Source organism: Echinops telfairi, unplaced genomic scaffold (assembly GCF_000313985.2).
Source record: "Echinops telfairi isolate 266 unplaced genomic scaffold, ASM31398v2 ScPeMD7_3533;HRSCAF=4204_0, whole genome shotgun sequence".
NCBI lineage: Eukaryota > Metazoa > Chordata > Mammalia > Afrosoricida > Tenrecidae > Echinops > Echinops telfairi.
The window spans coordinates 7,393,415-7,408,991 of NW_022107431.1; the positions used below are offsets into that span (position 1 = coordinate 7,393,415).

General features: G+C 49.2%; 1 protein-coding gene across 4 annotated transcripts in view; it reads right to left on the reverse strand.

The window, feature by feature from the left end:
• MAP3K4 (mitogen-activated protein kinase kinase kinase 4) overlaps positions 1–15,577 on the reverse strand; it is a 102,761-nt gene that overhangs the window by 36,350 nt on the left and 50,834 nt on the right. For all 4 annotated transcript variants that reach the window (XM_045294419.1, XM_045294417.1, XM_045294418.1 and 1 more), the window contains exons 4-5: positions 3,417–3,662; positions 1,395–1,541 (exon numbers count right to left, since the gene is read on the reverse strand). In XM_045294419.1, the coding sequence (XP_045150354.1) occupies positions 1,395–1,541; positions 3,417–3,662 (393 nt within the window). The remainder of the gene's footprint in view (positions 1–1,394; positions 1,542–3,416; positions 3,663–15,577) is intronic.

Consider the following 15,577-nt stretch of genomic DNA (forward strand, 5'->3'; position numbering starts at 1 on the left):
ACGTTTTCTCTACGTCGGTATGTTTGTATGTGTGTTTCTGATTAATATACCGTTGCATAATATTAGCATAGTGGAATCATGCTCGTCTGAGTCACAGGCGACAGCGTGGTTGAGAAACAACCAGCCCTGCCTCCTCCCCCTCCTCCCTGAGACAGCACCTGTCTGTGGTACCTGGTCATGACGCACCGTGCGGCACCCTCTCTCACCCCCAGTCTATCCTCCGCCACTTCTCACAGCCTTTTACCTCACTTGTCAGTCAGGACCCCAAGCTTGATCCGCCCCCCACCCCCCAGGCCCCCACACAGGCCACTACAAAGTCACGTGACGGGAGCCATGCTTGTTCTGCGCATTCACAGCCACCGTCTCATGGCCTGCATGGTCTGGTCTGTCTCTTCAACCGAAAAAAACACTTCCAGTACGCTCCCACAGCCGCTCCAATCCCCGGCCCCTCATCATTGAATCTTGCTAGTTTCGGCCCCCAATTTCTTTGGAATCCTTACATATTTTTAAAAATAGATAACAAACCACTCTTGTCCAAGCCTACAGGGGCACTACTTAAAGGTTTGTGACTGGCCTAATCCTGCAAGCTGTGAGAACCAGCCCTTCAGGGAGAGTCCTGGGGCCTCAGTTCTTGCCCCGCTCCTGCCCCGTGGAGGGACTCTGCATACCAAGTACAGCAAGTGCCCCGTGGTTCTCACCTCCGTCCTCCTTACCGCCTCCCCAAAGGCAACCATGATCTTTATCATGCAGTGCTGCCTGTGCAATTTTCAAAAACTTGACACGACTGGACAGGAGTCTTCGAGGCACACTGAGCAGGCGGAGAGGCCGGCTCTGCACAAGGGCAGCGTGCAGGGGAAGGCCAGCAGGACCCTCTCGGGGCTGGGGGTGAAGAGAAGCCGGCTCCTGCTGAAGCCAGACGTGAAGCCAGCCTGGTCCACTTCTCAGATGGGCCTGGTTCCTCAGCTACCCTGAGCTCTGGCTCTGAGACTCTGCTCCCCCAGGGAGAACTGACAACCCGGCTAGATCACGTGCCCTGTGTTCATGAGTCCTGGGTCCAGGCCTGCAGCCCTCATGCTCTGTGGCTGCGGTGCGCCCAGCACTGCTTCTTGGTCACCACAGTGTCCCCCTCGCCTTGCCAGGGCCCTGGCATAGCCCAGGGCTCAGAACAGGGCTCTCGCCAGAAAGCTGCTTAAAACAGGCCAGTGACGCCTAGTCCGCATCACTCCTGCACCGACACCACAAGCTATGCCGGGCGTGCCAACCTGTCTATGGTCGAAAGAATGGTGTGGATCTGGGAGAGATCAATGTCCTCTACCTCGTCCCAGAAGGAAAACATGTGGTCAGTCAGGTCATGGGTGTGCGCGCAGAAGCTCCCTGGCCACCCACCCGCTCACCATCAGCATCTTGTGCAGGTCGTCCTCGAAGGCGTCCATGTTGCAGTCGGTGTGCTCCCGGCCGGCCAGCAGCCCGTGCAGCATGAACTGGTAGTACTGCTTCATCAGGAGGCCGCCCTTCAGGACCTCCTTGCACTCTCGCACCAGCTGCGGGAGACAATCGCAGAGTCCACACTCCGCACGCCAGGGCCCACGCACGCCCACTGGCGACCCACCAAGGAACCGAGTACTGTCTTATTCCTTATTAATATAGCCTCCGCAGGACCGAATGAAAACAGAACCAGAAACTTTGAGAAACATGCAAAACTGTAGCACACATGCACAGCAAAAAAATACTATACGGACAAGCAAAGACTGGCTGAAATACAGAAATAAAGTTGTATACAAAATAAATTCCAGACAATGAAAGCTGCTTTCCTACCAATTTATGTTATAATACAAGAGTTTCTACAAAACCCAGACAGGAGTCCAGAGAGCAAGGTCCAGCCCAAAGAACAGCTCTGAAGGGATGTGCGGGGCCAGTCCACTTCAAGGCAGAGCTGGGCACTCTGGTGACAGCAACTGTAATTTGGAATCGCAAAGTGTGCCACCTAAGGTAGCCCTGACCGGAGCCATGGTCCTTTCTGTCCCGTCGCATGCCTGTGAAATGTGGACAGTGTGCGCGGCGGCGGCCTGAGAAGAACCGAAGCATCTGAACTGTGGTGCTGGCACAGACATGGAATGCACCGGGAACTTCCAGGAGCACCAATCGTCTGTCTTGGAAGAAGGGCAGCCAAATGCTCCTTCCAGACAAGGATGGTGAGGCGAACGGGACATGTCATCTGGAAGGAAGGGCCAGTCCCCGGAGAAGGGTATCATGCTTGGTAAAAGAGAAGGTTAGCAACAGACGGGAAGCACTGGCAGAGGGGCGACCACAATGGAATGACTGTGCGGACGGCGGCACGGACTGCGCAGTACCATGCAGACTCGTGGATAAGCCAGCTTTCAACACATTTCTAAATGCCGTTTCTGTGGCAAAATTAGGTGCCTCGGCCGGTCTGCGGGTCGGGTCGGCTTATGCTTGAGAGCATCCGGTACTCATTGTGCTGCACAGCTAGGTGGTCATGAGTCAGAGCCAAGTCAAGGGCATTCCCGGAGCCTAATCCTAGGAAGTTTCAGGATATGGAAAACCGCGCGGGTGACAAAAGGCCAGGAAAGGTGGCCTGCATACACACTTATGCACTCGAGTATAAGTCAACCGGAGGATCAGCCGAGGCACCTGATTTTACCACAAAAACTACATTTAAAATGTGCTGTAAAACTCGGCTTATACACAAGTATATACGGTATGGTTTCCCCATCATGACAATGCACCTGCTCAACCTTTGAAGGTAGCAAAGGGCTGTCTTATGAGAATTTCATTGGGAAATTTTAGCCCAGGCGCCCTACAGTTCTGAGCCTGCCCCTTCTGACTTCTTTTTCTTCCAAGTCAAGAAACTCTGACAAGGAAGACAAACTGGTCACCCCCCACCCCCCAAGGATACCCAAACTGCAGTTCTGACATGGTTCTTCTAAAAAGGGCGAGAGAGAGGGAAACACCACCTTCCAAATGTGTCTAGACCTGGATGGAGAATGATGAGAAACAACAGCTTCCTATTGGATGTGTTTGTTCATTAAAGGGCTCTATGAAGCTCTAACAATACTTTTTTACTTACCCTCGGATATCTGCTTATACATCGCTCCAGATACAGACAGACAGACAGACAAGTGAAAGGTAAACTGCATCTCTTAAAAAAGTTCTCTGGATTCACAGACCGGCAGCAGGAGCACAGGGGAGCCAGGCTCTTCTCTCTTACTCGGGCGGGAGGGAGGGAGGGACGGGAAGGCTGAATGGGAACCTCAGCCTGGAGGCTGCACACAGAACACTGTATCTGCAGCTGAACACACCCCCCAGTATTTCTTCCTCACTGTCTGCAGACATCAGGAAGACGGGCTGTGAGGCGCAGCCCTGACGGCCGCGCCGCGGGCAGCCCCGGCACGCACCTGCTTGATGCTGAGGAGGGAGGGCTCCCCGGCGGGCCGCTGCTCCAGCCGCAGCTTCAGACACTCGTGGATGACGTTGAGGAGGACGCGGCAGAGGACCAGGAAGGCGGGTTCGAATGACGGCAAGTCCATGGAGTGGAGCTCCTCCCAGGGCACTGCGCTGCCCTCCTTCTGCTCACAGGACGAGGGCGCCCTGGGCAGCTGCACATAATCTGAGCCCCACATGGGGTCCGGGAATTCTGAAAACTACCACAGAAATGGAACCCCCAGGTTAAAGTAGGCTGTCTGAAGATGGGGGCTCTAAACAACTCTTCTAATTTGCTGACAAAGCCACAGAAGTCTAATAATGGAAGACATTTTTTCTTTAGAATAATTCAACATTTTCCACGTAGACTCCCCCAAAGTTCTACAAGTGTTAGAAAACCTTAAGAGACAAAAGCGAAATATTACATCACAATGTATTCTCCACAGAGAATCAGGCTCATCTTTAATAGTTTTGTAGATGGCCCTAACACTAAATTTTTAAGGTTTTTTACAGTATAAGCCACAGTTATTTCCGGGCTGAGAAAACCATAAAATTATTCAAATTTGAGAAGAGACGTTAATAACAGGTAGCAGCACACCCTGAAATGTCATCTACATGAACATAAGAACTACGAAGCTGAACCAATTATTCTAGCCATGTGCTTCCTGGGGTCAGGAAGGACGCTGATAAAGAGGGAGGGAGGGAGGGAGGGAGGGAGGAAGGAAGGAAGGAAGGAAGGAAGGAAGGAAGGAAGGAAGGAAGGAAGGAAGGAAGGAAGGAAGGAATGAATCACAAAACTGATCTGAGGGGACAGCTCAAATCCCTGTAAGGCAATGTGTTCTACGAGTGCCGGGGTTCAGGTCACCCACTCTCCCCACTATCCCCATTATGTCCCTCCCTCTTTCCCGCGTATCTACCTCTCCAGAACCTCTACCGAGTGCCTCTGCCACCTGCAGCGAGTCCTGCCCACTGCTCCCGCCCGGCGTTCCCCAGATGACCCAGTCCCTGCCCTCCGAGGAATCCACACTTGCTGATGGAGAGCTTCTTGGGTAGGGACCTGAACTGTCTCAGTACTTACTTTATCCTTGAGTGACTAATGAATGACATCCTCACCTACAACCTTCTGAATTCTCCCCGCTCCCACCCCCCTAAAATAAAGCCCAAGGAACGAGCTGCACTTTCAGACTCCTGGGCTGCTCCTGTGCCTCTCTCATTGTGCTTGCCCACACAGCAGCTTCTGCCTCCCAGGGCTCCCGGGGCCCTCCCAGGGTGCCCCGGCCCACCACCTGTCCTCTCCCGGGGGCTCCTCACCTGGACGTGCTCCAGCTCTCGTTCCCCAAGCTCACTGCATGAGCCCGCCCGGGGCTCCTCCTCCTCCTCCCCACAGCACGCAGATGGCGACACTGCCTGGCTCCACGCTCACTTGCACCCCCAAGTCAGAAAACCAGGTCTCAGGAGCTTAATTTGCTATTTTGGATTTTGGAGACATTATTTAGCATCTCAGGCTTGGTTTTCTTCATTTTAAAAATGGGGCCAGCCTCCAACCCCACAGGGTTATTATAAAGATTAAACAGAATATGGATTTTTTCCAAGTGCTTTCAAAAGCACACTAAGTGCTCATCAAATGACTGCTATTAAGATGTCTGTCTCTCCCACAAGATCATGACTTGTTTCAGAGCAAACACAGGTAAGCTCACCTTAGGTTTGACTTGTGCCGACCTGCTGCCCTAACTCTTGAAGCATCAGACAGGGCCCAGCTGCCGGTTGGGGGCAGGCCTGTGTGGGCCTCCCATCTCCTGTCAGCTGGCCCCACATCCACCCGTACATAGCTGCCCCCTTCCTTGAGCCCCTCATGCGGATGTTTAACCAGACTTCTCGGTTCTACCAGCCAATCACCACTGTCCTTTACGCCTACGGAAGAGCTCCGGGGGTACCGTGGTTAAGCGCATGGCTGCTAACCAAGCAGTCTGTGGGTCAATCCCACCAGCTAGTCAGAGAGGGAGGAAGATAGGCAGACTGCTCCCAGAAAGAGTTAGTCTTAGAGACCCTGTGGGGCAGTTCTTCTCTGTCCCAAAGGGTCGCTGTAAAGGGGCTCAAGGGCAGGGTTCAGTAGTGTTTATCTGCCTTAATACACATTGGCTTTTCTACTGGGTTCTGAGTGCAGCATTTCACTCCGCTGACCTCACAGTGGCGCACCAAAGTGGTTTTGTTCTGAAAGTTGTGCTTCGTCCCTTCTGCTGGACAATGCTTCCCTGGCATGACGAACACGAAGTACCTGCTCCCGGCAATGCTTTAGGACCACCGAGAACTGCCCCACAGGGCTTCCGAAGCTGCAAACTCTACAGAAGCAGAGTGTACATATTTCTATGGGATGGTTGGTAGGATCGAACTGCCGACCTTTTGGCGAGCAGCCAAGAGGTTAACCACTGGGAAACCGGGCTCCACGCACACCCAAAATGAGAAATACCAAACCCAAGGCTGGCGGGTTGATTCTGACGCGGTGACGCAACACAACAGAGAAAAACGGCCCCCACGGGGTTTCCAAAGCTGTCAGTCTTTATGGAGCTGACAGCCCCATCTTTCCTGCAGAGCAGCGTGGTGGGTTCACACGACCAGCTTCTGGTCAGCTACCAGGTACTACCTAAACAAAAGAGAAAAACAGGACCAACCAAACCTACTGCTATCCAGTGGATTCTGACTCATAATGACCCTGTGGCTTTGCGAAGCTGTCCGTCTTTATTGCAGCAGGCAGCCTCTTTTTTTCTCCCTTGGAGCGGCTGGTGGGTTTGAACTGCTGACTTGCGGTTAGCAGACATCACTGACGTCACAAGTACAACCAGGTACTTGGTACTTCCTCCATCCTTTACCTATAAGTCCCTAACAAGGCACCGCCTTCCAGCAGCACACCTCAGTGCCTCTGCACACGTTCACATTTTTCCTATCACAAGTTACCATCTGCTGGCAAAGTCCTGTCCGATAAAATGCCTCCACTCCCTTTGGAGAAAACTCAGGTGGCACCTTCCTGGAAGGAGCTTTCTAGGACTGCCTTAGATCCTGTATTTCCTTCCTGCCCGGGCTCTCTTGAGTGCTTCCACGGTTGTGCCCATCCTGCTTTACGACAACATACCTTAGTACCACCGAGTGAGCTTCCCTGTGAGACCCTCAGACTCCTCAGTCAACCGTGCGTCTCCAGCCCCATGCTCATTTCCTGGTGCGGCACAGGTATGCAACCGGTATCTGACACACAGGTTCCCAGGTCAATACGCCTGGGACCTGCGTGGGTTCCCGAGCACTGCAGCACTCCCTCCCTCTGCTGCCCTTCCCCTGGACAACGCTGGGAGCTCGCTCGGCCATGAGCAATACGCAGGCAAGGTCAGATGTCTTTAAAGGGGATGCCTTGCTTTTCTTTAGCAATACTACTTATAGACCTGGTGTAACACACATATTTCATGACCAAAGAGCGGGATGTGGCCTTCTTCTGAACCCACTAAACTGAATGACTCATTTACGTCTGGGAGAATACAGCACACCCCTGTGCCACAAACCCCAGGCCAGGCCCACAAATCAGGGACATGACCAGCATTTCAAAGGGACTGCTGCAGCCTTCTGCACTCCGTTCAGATGTTTGCACTTAAATAAATACACATGCTGATTTCCCCATAATGGGCAAACCGTTCTAATATAGGCTCATCATTTTAAAAATGATCACTTATGATACCTGTGGTCAGGTTAAAACACGCTTGTTTAAAGTTTGAGGCATTAGAAATGCTTACTTGGTCCTGCTACAGAAAATGATGTCAGATAAAATGCGAATTTAAAGTTCTATAAAACTCAGGAAACTGTCTATGAGTTCATTCTGGAGGTCTTTCGGCATTACCTATAGTCCTGCCTGCTCACCCACGGGTTTCAGGCTCCAGGCTGGGGAAAGGGGCAGTCAGGGCAAGTGGGCAGACAGAGTCACACAGCTGCCGAGGAAGCCCATTCCCTGGGGGTCAGCAGGCAAGTCCACACCAGGAACTGCCTTCCGACACTCACTACACACTCCGAGGCAGCAAAGCTAGAGGGTGGGGGAGGTGGGGGGGGGGGCTGGGGGATTTGCAATAGTCAGATGCAACACAGAGCAAGAGCGACTCATCAAACAATGGAGTGTAAGTCCTTCTGGAAGCCCTCTGAGGCAGTGGACATGGAAGAGCCCTGGTCAGAAACCAGTTGAACAGCTTGGAGCCTAAGTGCAGAAAGGTTCACTAGAGGGCAGAAGGTCACAAAGGGAAAGGAAATGGAAACCTGAGTGACAAAAAGGTACAGTAAAGGCCAATGAAACACACAACATTCCTCTAGTTCTTAAATGCTTATTCCCCCCACTATCATGACCCCAGTTCTACCTTACAAACCCGGCTAGACCAGAGCATGCACACTGGTGCACGTAAGAGCTCTCAACACACACAGAATCCAGGACAGATAAACCCCTCAGGAACAACCATGGGAATATCCATACCATGAGGGTAGGGGAAAGGTGTGGGGAGAAAGGGAGTAACGATGACAATGATCCACGTATAACGCCCCAGGGTGACAAACAACAGAAACATGGGAGAAGGGAGACGGTGTAAGATATGAAAATAATAATTTATAATTCATCAAGGGTTCATGAGGATGGGAGGGAGGGAGTTAAAAATGAGGAACTGATATCAAGGGCTCAAGTAGAAATGTTTTAAAAATGATGATGGCAACATATGGACAGATGTGCTTGACACAATGGATGAATGTTTGGATTGTAATAAGAGTTGTACAAGCCCCAAATAAAATGATTCAAAAAAAAAAAAACCAAGAGTGCTAATGTAAGCACACTGAAACATTCTTCCAGAAAGACTAAAAGGTTGACGGGACTACATGAGGAAGAACCTTAACTCTTAGGGGTAGTTCTCTGCAGAGGTAAGAACGTCCACCAACTTAATATGTAAGACACTGTGGCAGAGTCCAGTCAATAAAAACTGAAACAGAATAAAAGATCTCAAGATAAGGAAAAGAAAAACCCTAGGAAGTGAGAATAAATCTAGGAAAACCTTTAAGATCCACCTACATGATAATTTAGTTATAGGTTGTACTACAAATTCTATAAATTAATGGGGTGGGGGTGCCGCCTTTGAAAAGTTCACGGAAAATGTAATTCTAAGATCATGGAATTCTCCTGTGAACTTTTTGAGGCCTCCTCATATTTGAAATGCAAAAATAGAGAACAGTAAGAAAAAAGCCTGGATCTTAAATTCCAAACTATTTTAAAAGAATAGACCGTGGGGGGAAATGCTGCACTGGGACAAAAATGGCTTATTTGCACTTTCTTCATTCTAGTGAGAAATACAGGATCAAATATGGCAGATACCCCTGATAATTTAGCCATAGATAAAAGAGCATCGATAAACATACAGTACAATTACAATGATTCTCATGGTATTTGTTGTAAATTTGGCAAATTCACAATAAAGTGAAAGTGATATGTAAAAATAAGGGGGGGAAAAGAACAGAGAGAATTTACTCCCCAACATAGCAAATCAATCAAATCAGTCTTGAATCTGTAAAATGTTAAACTATAAAACATTTAGAAAACTATTATAGGAAATGAGGAGCTGATACCAAGGGCTCAAGTAGAAAGAAAATGTTTTCAGGATGATGGCAACAAATGTACAAATGTGCTTGACACAATAAATGGATGCATGGATTGTGATGAGTTGTACGAGCCCCCAATAAAATGATTTTTAAAAGGAAAAAGGACAATTCCAAAATTTAAAAAAAAACAAAAAGCTAGTATCAGACAAAATCTAGGTGACCTTAAGTATGGAATTGGGTTTTAGGATACATCATCAGGAGCAATCCATGAGAGAAAAATATAAAAATGTAAAATGTCTGCTTTGTGAATGACTCTGAGAATGCAAGGACCAGAGGCCAGAGATCTGAGAAATTTCTTGCAAAACGTATTACCTAATGACAAACGTGTATCCAAAGTACAGAGAACTCTTCAGAGTCAACAATCAGACAAAGAGCGGAATAAAAACAAGAGCAGAAGATCTGAACAGACACAGCGGCCACCGAGGACACACAGACAGCAAATAAGCTCAAGGGAAAGACACACACCACATGCCACTACAGAACCGCACATCACATAGTGACAAGTCACTAATCACCTCTTGTTGTCACTGTGGGTCCTGACAGGCACAACAGAACAAAACACTGCCTGGTCCTGCACCATCTGATAATCCTTGCCAGGACTGAGCCAACTGTGGCAGCCACACCGTCAGTCCAGCTCATTGAAGGCCTGCTTCTGCTGGCTGACCCTCCACTTTACACGGAGCGCAACGTTTTTCCTCAAGAGATGGGGGCCTCCTGATAACATGCTTAAAGTACACGAGATGAAGTCTCACCATCCTCACTTCCAAAGAATATTCTAGCTGTGCTTCTTCCAAAATGGATTTCTTCATTGTTCTGGTAGCCCATAGTACAATCAATTTCTGTTGCAAACACCACAATTCAAATACCTAAATTCTTCTTCAGTCTTACTGATTGGCCAGTTTCCTTATTTGTTGCATGAGATGACAAAAACAACAACAAAACCCACCGCTTGGGATGGGTGCACCTCAGTACTCAAAGTGACCTCTTGACTTCCGAACACTTCCAAGAGGTCTTGTGCAGCTTAATGCGATCTATCATTTCACGGACGCAAATTATGGATCCAAGTAAAATGAAATCTTTGACAATTTCAATCTTTTCTGTTTAGCATGTTGCTTATTGGTCTAATTACCTGCTGCTTCCTCAATGTTGAAGCGCAATACACACTCAACGCTGTAACCTCTGCTCTTCATCGGGAAGTGTTGCAGGTCTTCTTCGCTTTCAGCAAGCAAGGTTGTGTCATGTGTACATCAAAAGCTGTAAATGAGCCTCCCTCCAACCCTGATGCCCTGGGTCTTCATTCACTCCAGCTTCTCAGATCGCCTGCTCAGCGTACAGATGAGACAAGTAAGATGTAAGGGTGCAACCCTGGAGCACACCTTTCCTGATTCTAAACCGGGCAGCATCTCTGTGCTCTGGGTACGGATTCCACATCAGTACACTACGTGGTCTGGATTTCCCATTCTTCGAAATGTTATCCTTAACTTATTATGATCTATAAGCTGAATGTCTTTGGATAGTAAAAAAAAACACTAGTAAACAACATCGTAGTATTTTCTCCTTTCCATCCAACATCAGTCATGATGCTGTTCCACATTCCACATTCCTTGATCCACATTTCTTCCTCTGTATCTGGTATAAGTTTCTGGCAGTTTTGTGTTATTGTACTTCTGCAACGATTTTTAAATTATGTCAAAACTTGACTTGCCATGTAATAATAATGATATCATTTGATAAGTTCCTCATTCTGCAGGATCACTTTTCTATAGAATGGGCACAAATAGGTATCTCGTCCAATTGGTTGGCCAGACAACTGTCCCCCAAATCTCTTGGCCTGACCAGTGATCACTTCCATTGTTATATCCATCTGTTTAAGCATCTCAATTGGTATCCCATCAATTCCATGAGTCTTGTTTTCTTTGCCAGTGCAGCTTGAACATCTTTCATCAACACGATCAGTTATTGATTTTATGCTACCTCCTAAAAAGTTGGAGTTTTGTTTTGTTTTTGTACTGTAACTGTGTATTCATTCCTTCCATCTTCTTTTGATACTTCCTGAAACATTTAGTATCTGGTCCACAGATCCTGCAATAATTCAAGCTGAGGCCTGAATTTTTTTCTTCAGTTCTTTCAGTTTGAAGAATACGAAGCATGTTTCTTTTTGGTTTTCTAATTGCAGGTCTTTGCAAAGTAGCCTTTACATTACCACTCAAACATCGGTTTCTGTGATTTTACACTAGGGACCCCGTTCCACCCAGAACCCCTATGGGACCCAGGCAGGATATACAACTGAGTGAACTTGGGCAGCTGGAAGTTATTAAGAAATTAGATGAAGCCTGGTGGCGCAGTGGTTAAGTGCTTAATTTCTGACCAAAGGTGGGCAGTTGCAACCCACCAGCCACTCAGCCTGAGAAAGAGGCACTCTTATTCCACAAAGACTACACAGCCTACTGTGCCCAACAACATTGCTACGAGTTAGAATCCACTCGAGAGCAGTGGGCTTGGTTGTGTTTTGTTTGGGGCTCATGCCTCTTGTGTCCATGTGGGCAGGGGGATGTCCCTGGTGTGGGCAAACCTTCCAGTATATCACGAGAACAGAACGCCAGGTTTTCATGTAACATCATGCAGTCACTGAGACGGGAAGCACTCTGGAGAACAAACTCTACCTTGGGGCAGGTGAGGAATGATGACCCCTGAGCCAGCTCTGTAACCGCCATGCCACGTGTCTAGGCTCCCCAGCCAGCACAGTGACTGCTCACCTAGCAGCAGGCACACTTCAGCTTCATATTATGTTAAGAGAGCATGCACCACAGGATCCAGCTCTTTGGCTACGAGCTGAAGGTTCCTGCTTGCTCTGATCTTTCCCACCTAACACCTGCTTGACTCAACTGGATCACTGCAGTCAAAAATCGCTTCCAATCTGCCCTCATGTCTCCTTTAGGAAAACAAAACCTACATGGAAATAAGCAAGCATGTGCTTGTCAGCTTGTTGCTCCAGTAAAGTTTGTGCAATTTAATGGATGTAACCAGACAGAAGATGATTAGAACAAATTAAAAGCTAACGATCATAACTACACTAATAACCACTGATCATAAAGCCTAATTAGTGTTTCCAGTGGCCTGGCTGGAAGTGCGTGCCCTGGGGGGTTGCCAGCCATCCAGCTCCAGCCCCACTCTGGGGAGACTCCAACCTGCCCCAGATGCATGGCAGGCAGTTCACTGGGTGGTGCTGCTCGATGGCCAGGCTTGGAAACTACAGGGTAGTGTAGTCTAGAAGCCCAGGGTCCTGGGTTTGAATCCTGGGGCCCACAATGCATAGCTCTGATTGTGAGACCATCTCGCCTGTACAGCGGAGTGAGGGCAGCACCACTCTGCAGGGCTGTTTGGTTCTACCTGCCAGGAGCCCAAGCAAGTGGCAGCTGCTATGGCTTTCCCAGTTTAAACAGAAGGAGGCTTGGCGGCACACTGGATTAAGTGGTAGGCTACTAACCGCAAGGTAGGCAGCTTGAACGTACCATCCCCTCGGCAAGAGAAAGTTGAGACAGACCACCTGCGCCTGTAAAGATTTACTGACTCAACAACCCTGTGGGGCAGGTCTACCCTGTCCACCAGGCATGTTGCGAGCTGGGTTCCACAGATGGCAGTGGGCGACATTTTTCCTCCCGTGACTATCACTGATGTAAAAAGGCAGCCTTCCTCTGGGTTTCTGGTATTTATAAAAACAAATTCCTGTGGGCTCCACAGACAAACACTCTGTTGGCCAATAAACTTAGAATAACTACACAATCATTTCTAAAGTGAAGTATGGAAGGTAACAAAAGCCCCTCCAGAACTCGAGGTAGTGTGCTCTTGTTTGTGCATCACACAGAGATACAAATGTTTCCTTTTCTCGCTCTCTCCTGAACAGACATAAATTTAACAAGGGAACACAAAGCAAGAGGGCACAACATAAGCACATCACGGCTCAGAGCTCGATTCTCTTATGGGTATATCAGACCAATAGGCAAAACCCAGAGACCTGCAAAAAAAAAGTTGGAAAAAAATCAACCAGGATGGCGTGCAGACTGCAGCACCTGGCTGGCACTGGGCTCTGTGTGTCTGCAGCGAGCTCCTAGAAGAGGCTGGGGCGCTCGAGGGTGCAAGCGGTGCCAAGCACCAGGCTCGCAGCAGACACAATGGGTCGACAGCCTGCACCCTACTTGGAAAAAAAGCACACAAGCATTAACAGCTGGGCACTGCCAACGCTGACAACCCAGCAGAAATGGGCAAATGCAATCCAGGGGAGAAAATATGATTGTGACAAACCTTGAAAACTAAACCAATGTTGGACCTGTCAAGAAGCCCTGGTGGTGTAGTAGTCACTCGCTGGGCTACAAGGTTGGCAGTCTGAAACCAGTAGCCATTGTGTGGGCGGAAGATGAGCCTTTTACTCCCACACAGTAGAAATCCCAGGACAGCTCTAGGGTCGCTATGAGTCGGCAGCGACTCCCTGGCAGTGAGAGTGTTGACGTGTCAAGCATTTGCCTATTTATATTGCTTCTCCTTCTAAACCTCACAGGGAGGGAGCTACTTCAGAGCCACTTTACAGGTGACAATTTAGGTTCAGAAAGATGAAGTCATTTCCAAAGTGATGTGATTAGAAAGAGGCTTGGCAAGGGCCAGAATTTAGGTTTTCCCTGAACTACTCAGCAAAGACGGAGACAAGACCAGCCCAGGCCAGGGGCACGGACATGGATACACACCCCGTCTCACAGGTCTCCCCTCACAGAAATGTCAACAGGGGGATGTGACTCGACTCTGCCTTCCCCGGTCAGTCATCGTCACCCCAGGTCCCGTCTTTCAGTCTCTGGCACGGAAGGAGACCTCCTTCCTGTTCCGGTCCCACGCAACACTTCCTGAGCCCAACTTCAAGCACAGTGTCTGTGATCCAGTTTTCTTCCAAGCACAGCCCACCTCTTCTTCCGTGTTCAGTAACAGAGGCCAGGGGAATGCAACTGTGACGGCCATACCAAACCACAGGGACGGCTGCAGCCGCCAATCGACGCTGGGTTTCCACGCACAGGGGCGCTCGCCTGCTCCCCCACTGCTGCACTGACACCCCTGGGTGCAGTGGCAGTGGTGGTGGGAAGGAAAGGAGGGCTTGGGTGCCCTCCCGGCTTTGTCCATTCTGCTTCAAGGCTGACTCAGCACGCAGTCAGACTGCAGGGCTCCTGCACGCCCTCGCTTCTTGCAGACAGGACTCAGACATGAAAGTCCCGAGTCAGCCCTGCTTTGCCTCCATGCGTCTGTGACAACAGGGCACCAGCCCAAACACACTGTGACAGGAAGTCAGCTGGTCCTCACTGGCAGTCAATGACAGACGCCCTCAGTCCATGTCCACAGTCTTGCTGTGTGTCCCCCACTCTTGAAGGTGGCAGTACAATAAAATCTAGCGGCCAAATAGACACTCGGGGACTTACAGCAAAAGTTGGATTTGCCTACCTACACGAAAATCATGCAGAGTTCTTCCCAACAGACAGGAGCTCCACAGACTCATTTAAATCTAATCAAAACCACGGGCAACGTCAATTAACCACTGAGAAACCGCTCCCACAAGATATGCTGCATGAACTTCACAAGCGATTTCTTGCCGTCCCCTGAGAGAGCAGATGGAGCGTCCATCAGCCCCAGAGTGCAGACCCGGCTTCTCCGCAGGTGAGAAACACTCACCAAGACACACGTCACAACCCAGAGCAGGCCAGGCTGGGCAGTGAAGCTGAGACACAAAAAGCACATGCAAGTGCCTACACATATATGCATGCATACCTGTGGGCGGACATGAGGAGACTGCAGAGAGCATGTGGAAATAAACATGGAAAATGTGGACTTCAGAGAGTATGTGGAGAATAAAGTGGATAATGGCATTTTCACATGAATGCTGCTTAGTTTTTTTTTTAATTATGAGTTAGGGGGAGGTTACAGAGCAGACCATCCATTTTACAGTCAACAATTCACACACATCGTTTCAGCTCATTGAATGCAGTCCTCTCAATGTAACACCACTTATCCTCCTCCTCCCTGGCTTTTCTTGATTTTGGGAAATGCTGCCCTTTTGATCTTAAATGGCTTTTGATAATTCTAACTTTTGGGGGGTGGGGGAGTCTATTCCAGCCTCGATGGGTGACTGAGAGCCAAATCTTGGGGTTTCTCTGGTCTCTATCGAGCTAGTAAAGCTAGTCCCTTGTATGATTTCGAGTTCTGCCCCACCTTCTTCCCCACTCGACCCAGGACCTTGTCCTGGGGTCCCTTCCAGGAGTTGGTGGTGGTGGCTGGGCACCATCTAGTTCTGGTCTCAGAGTGGTTGGTGGTGACTGATGTTTGTGTGGGGCCATTAGACCTTTGCACTAATTACGTCCATATCATCTGTAGCTTTCCATCAGTCCTTTTCCCTCCAGACAGGGAAGAGACCCACAGCTGCACCTTAGATGGCTGCTCACGA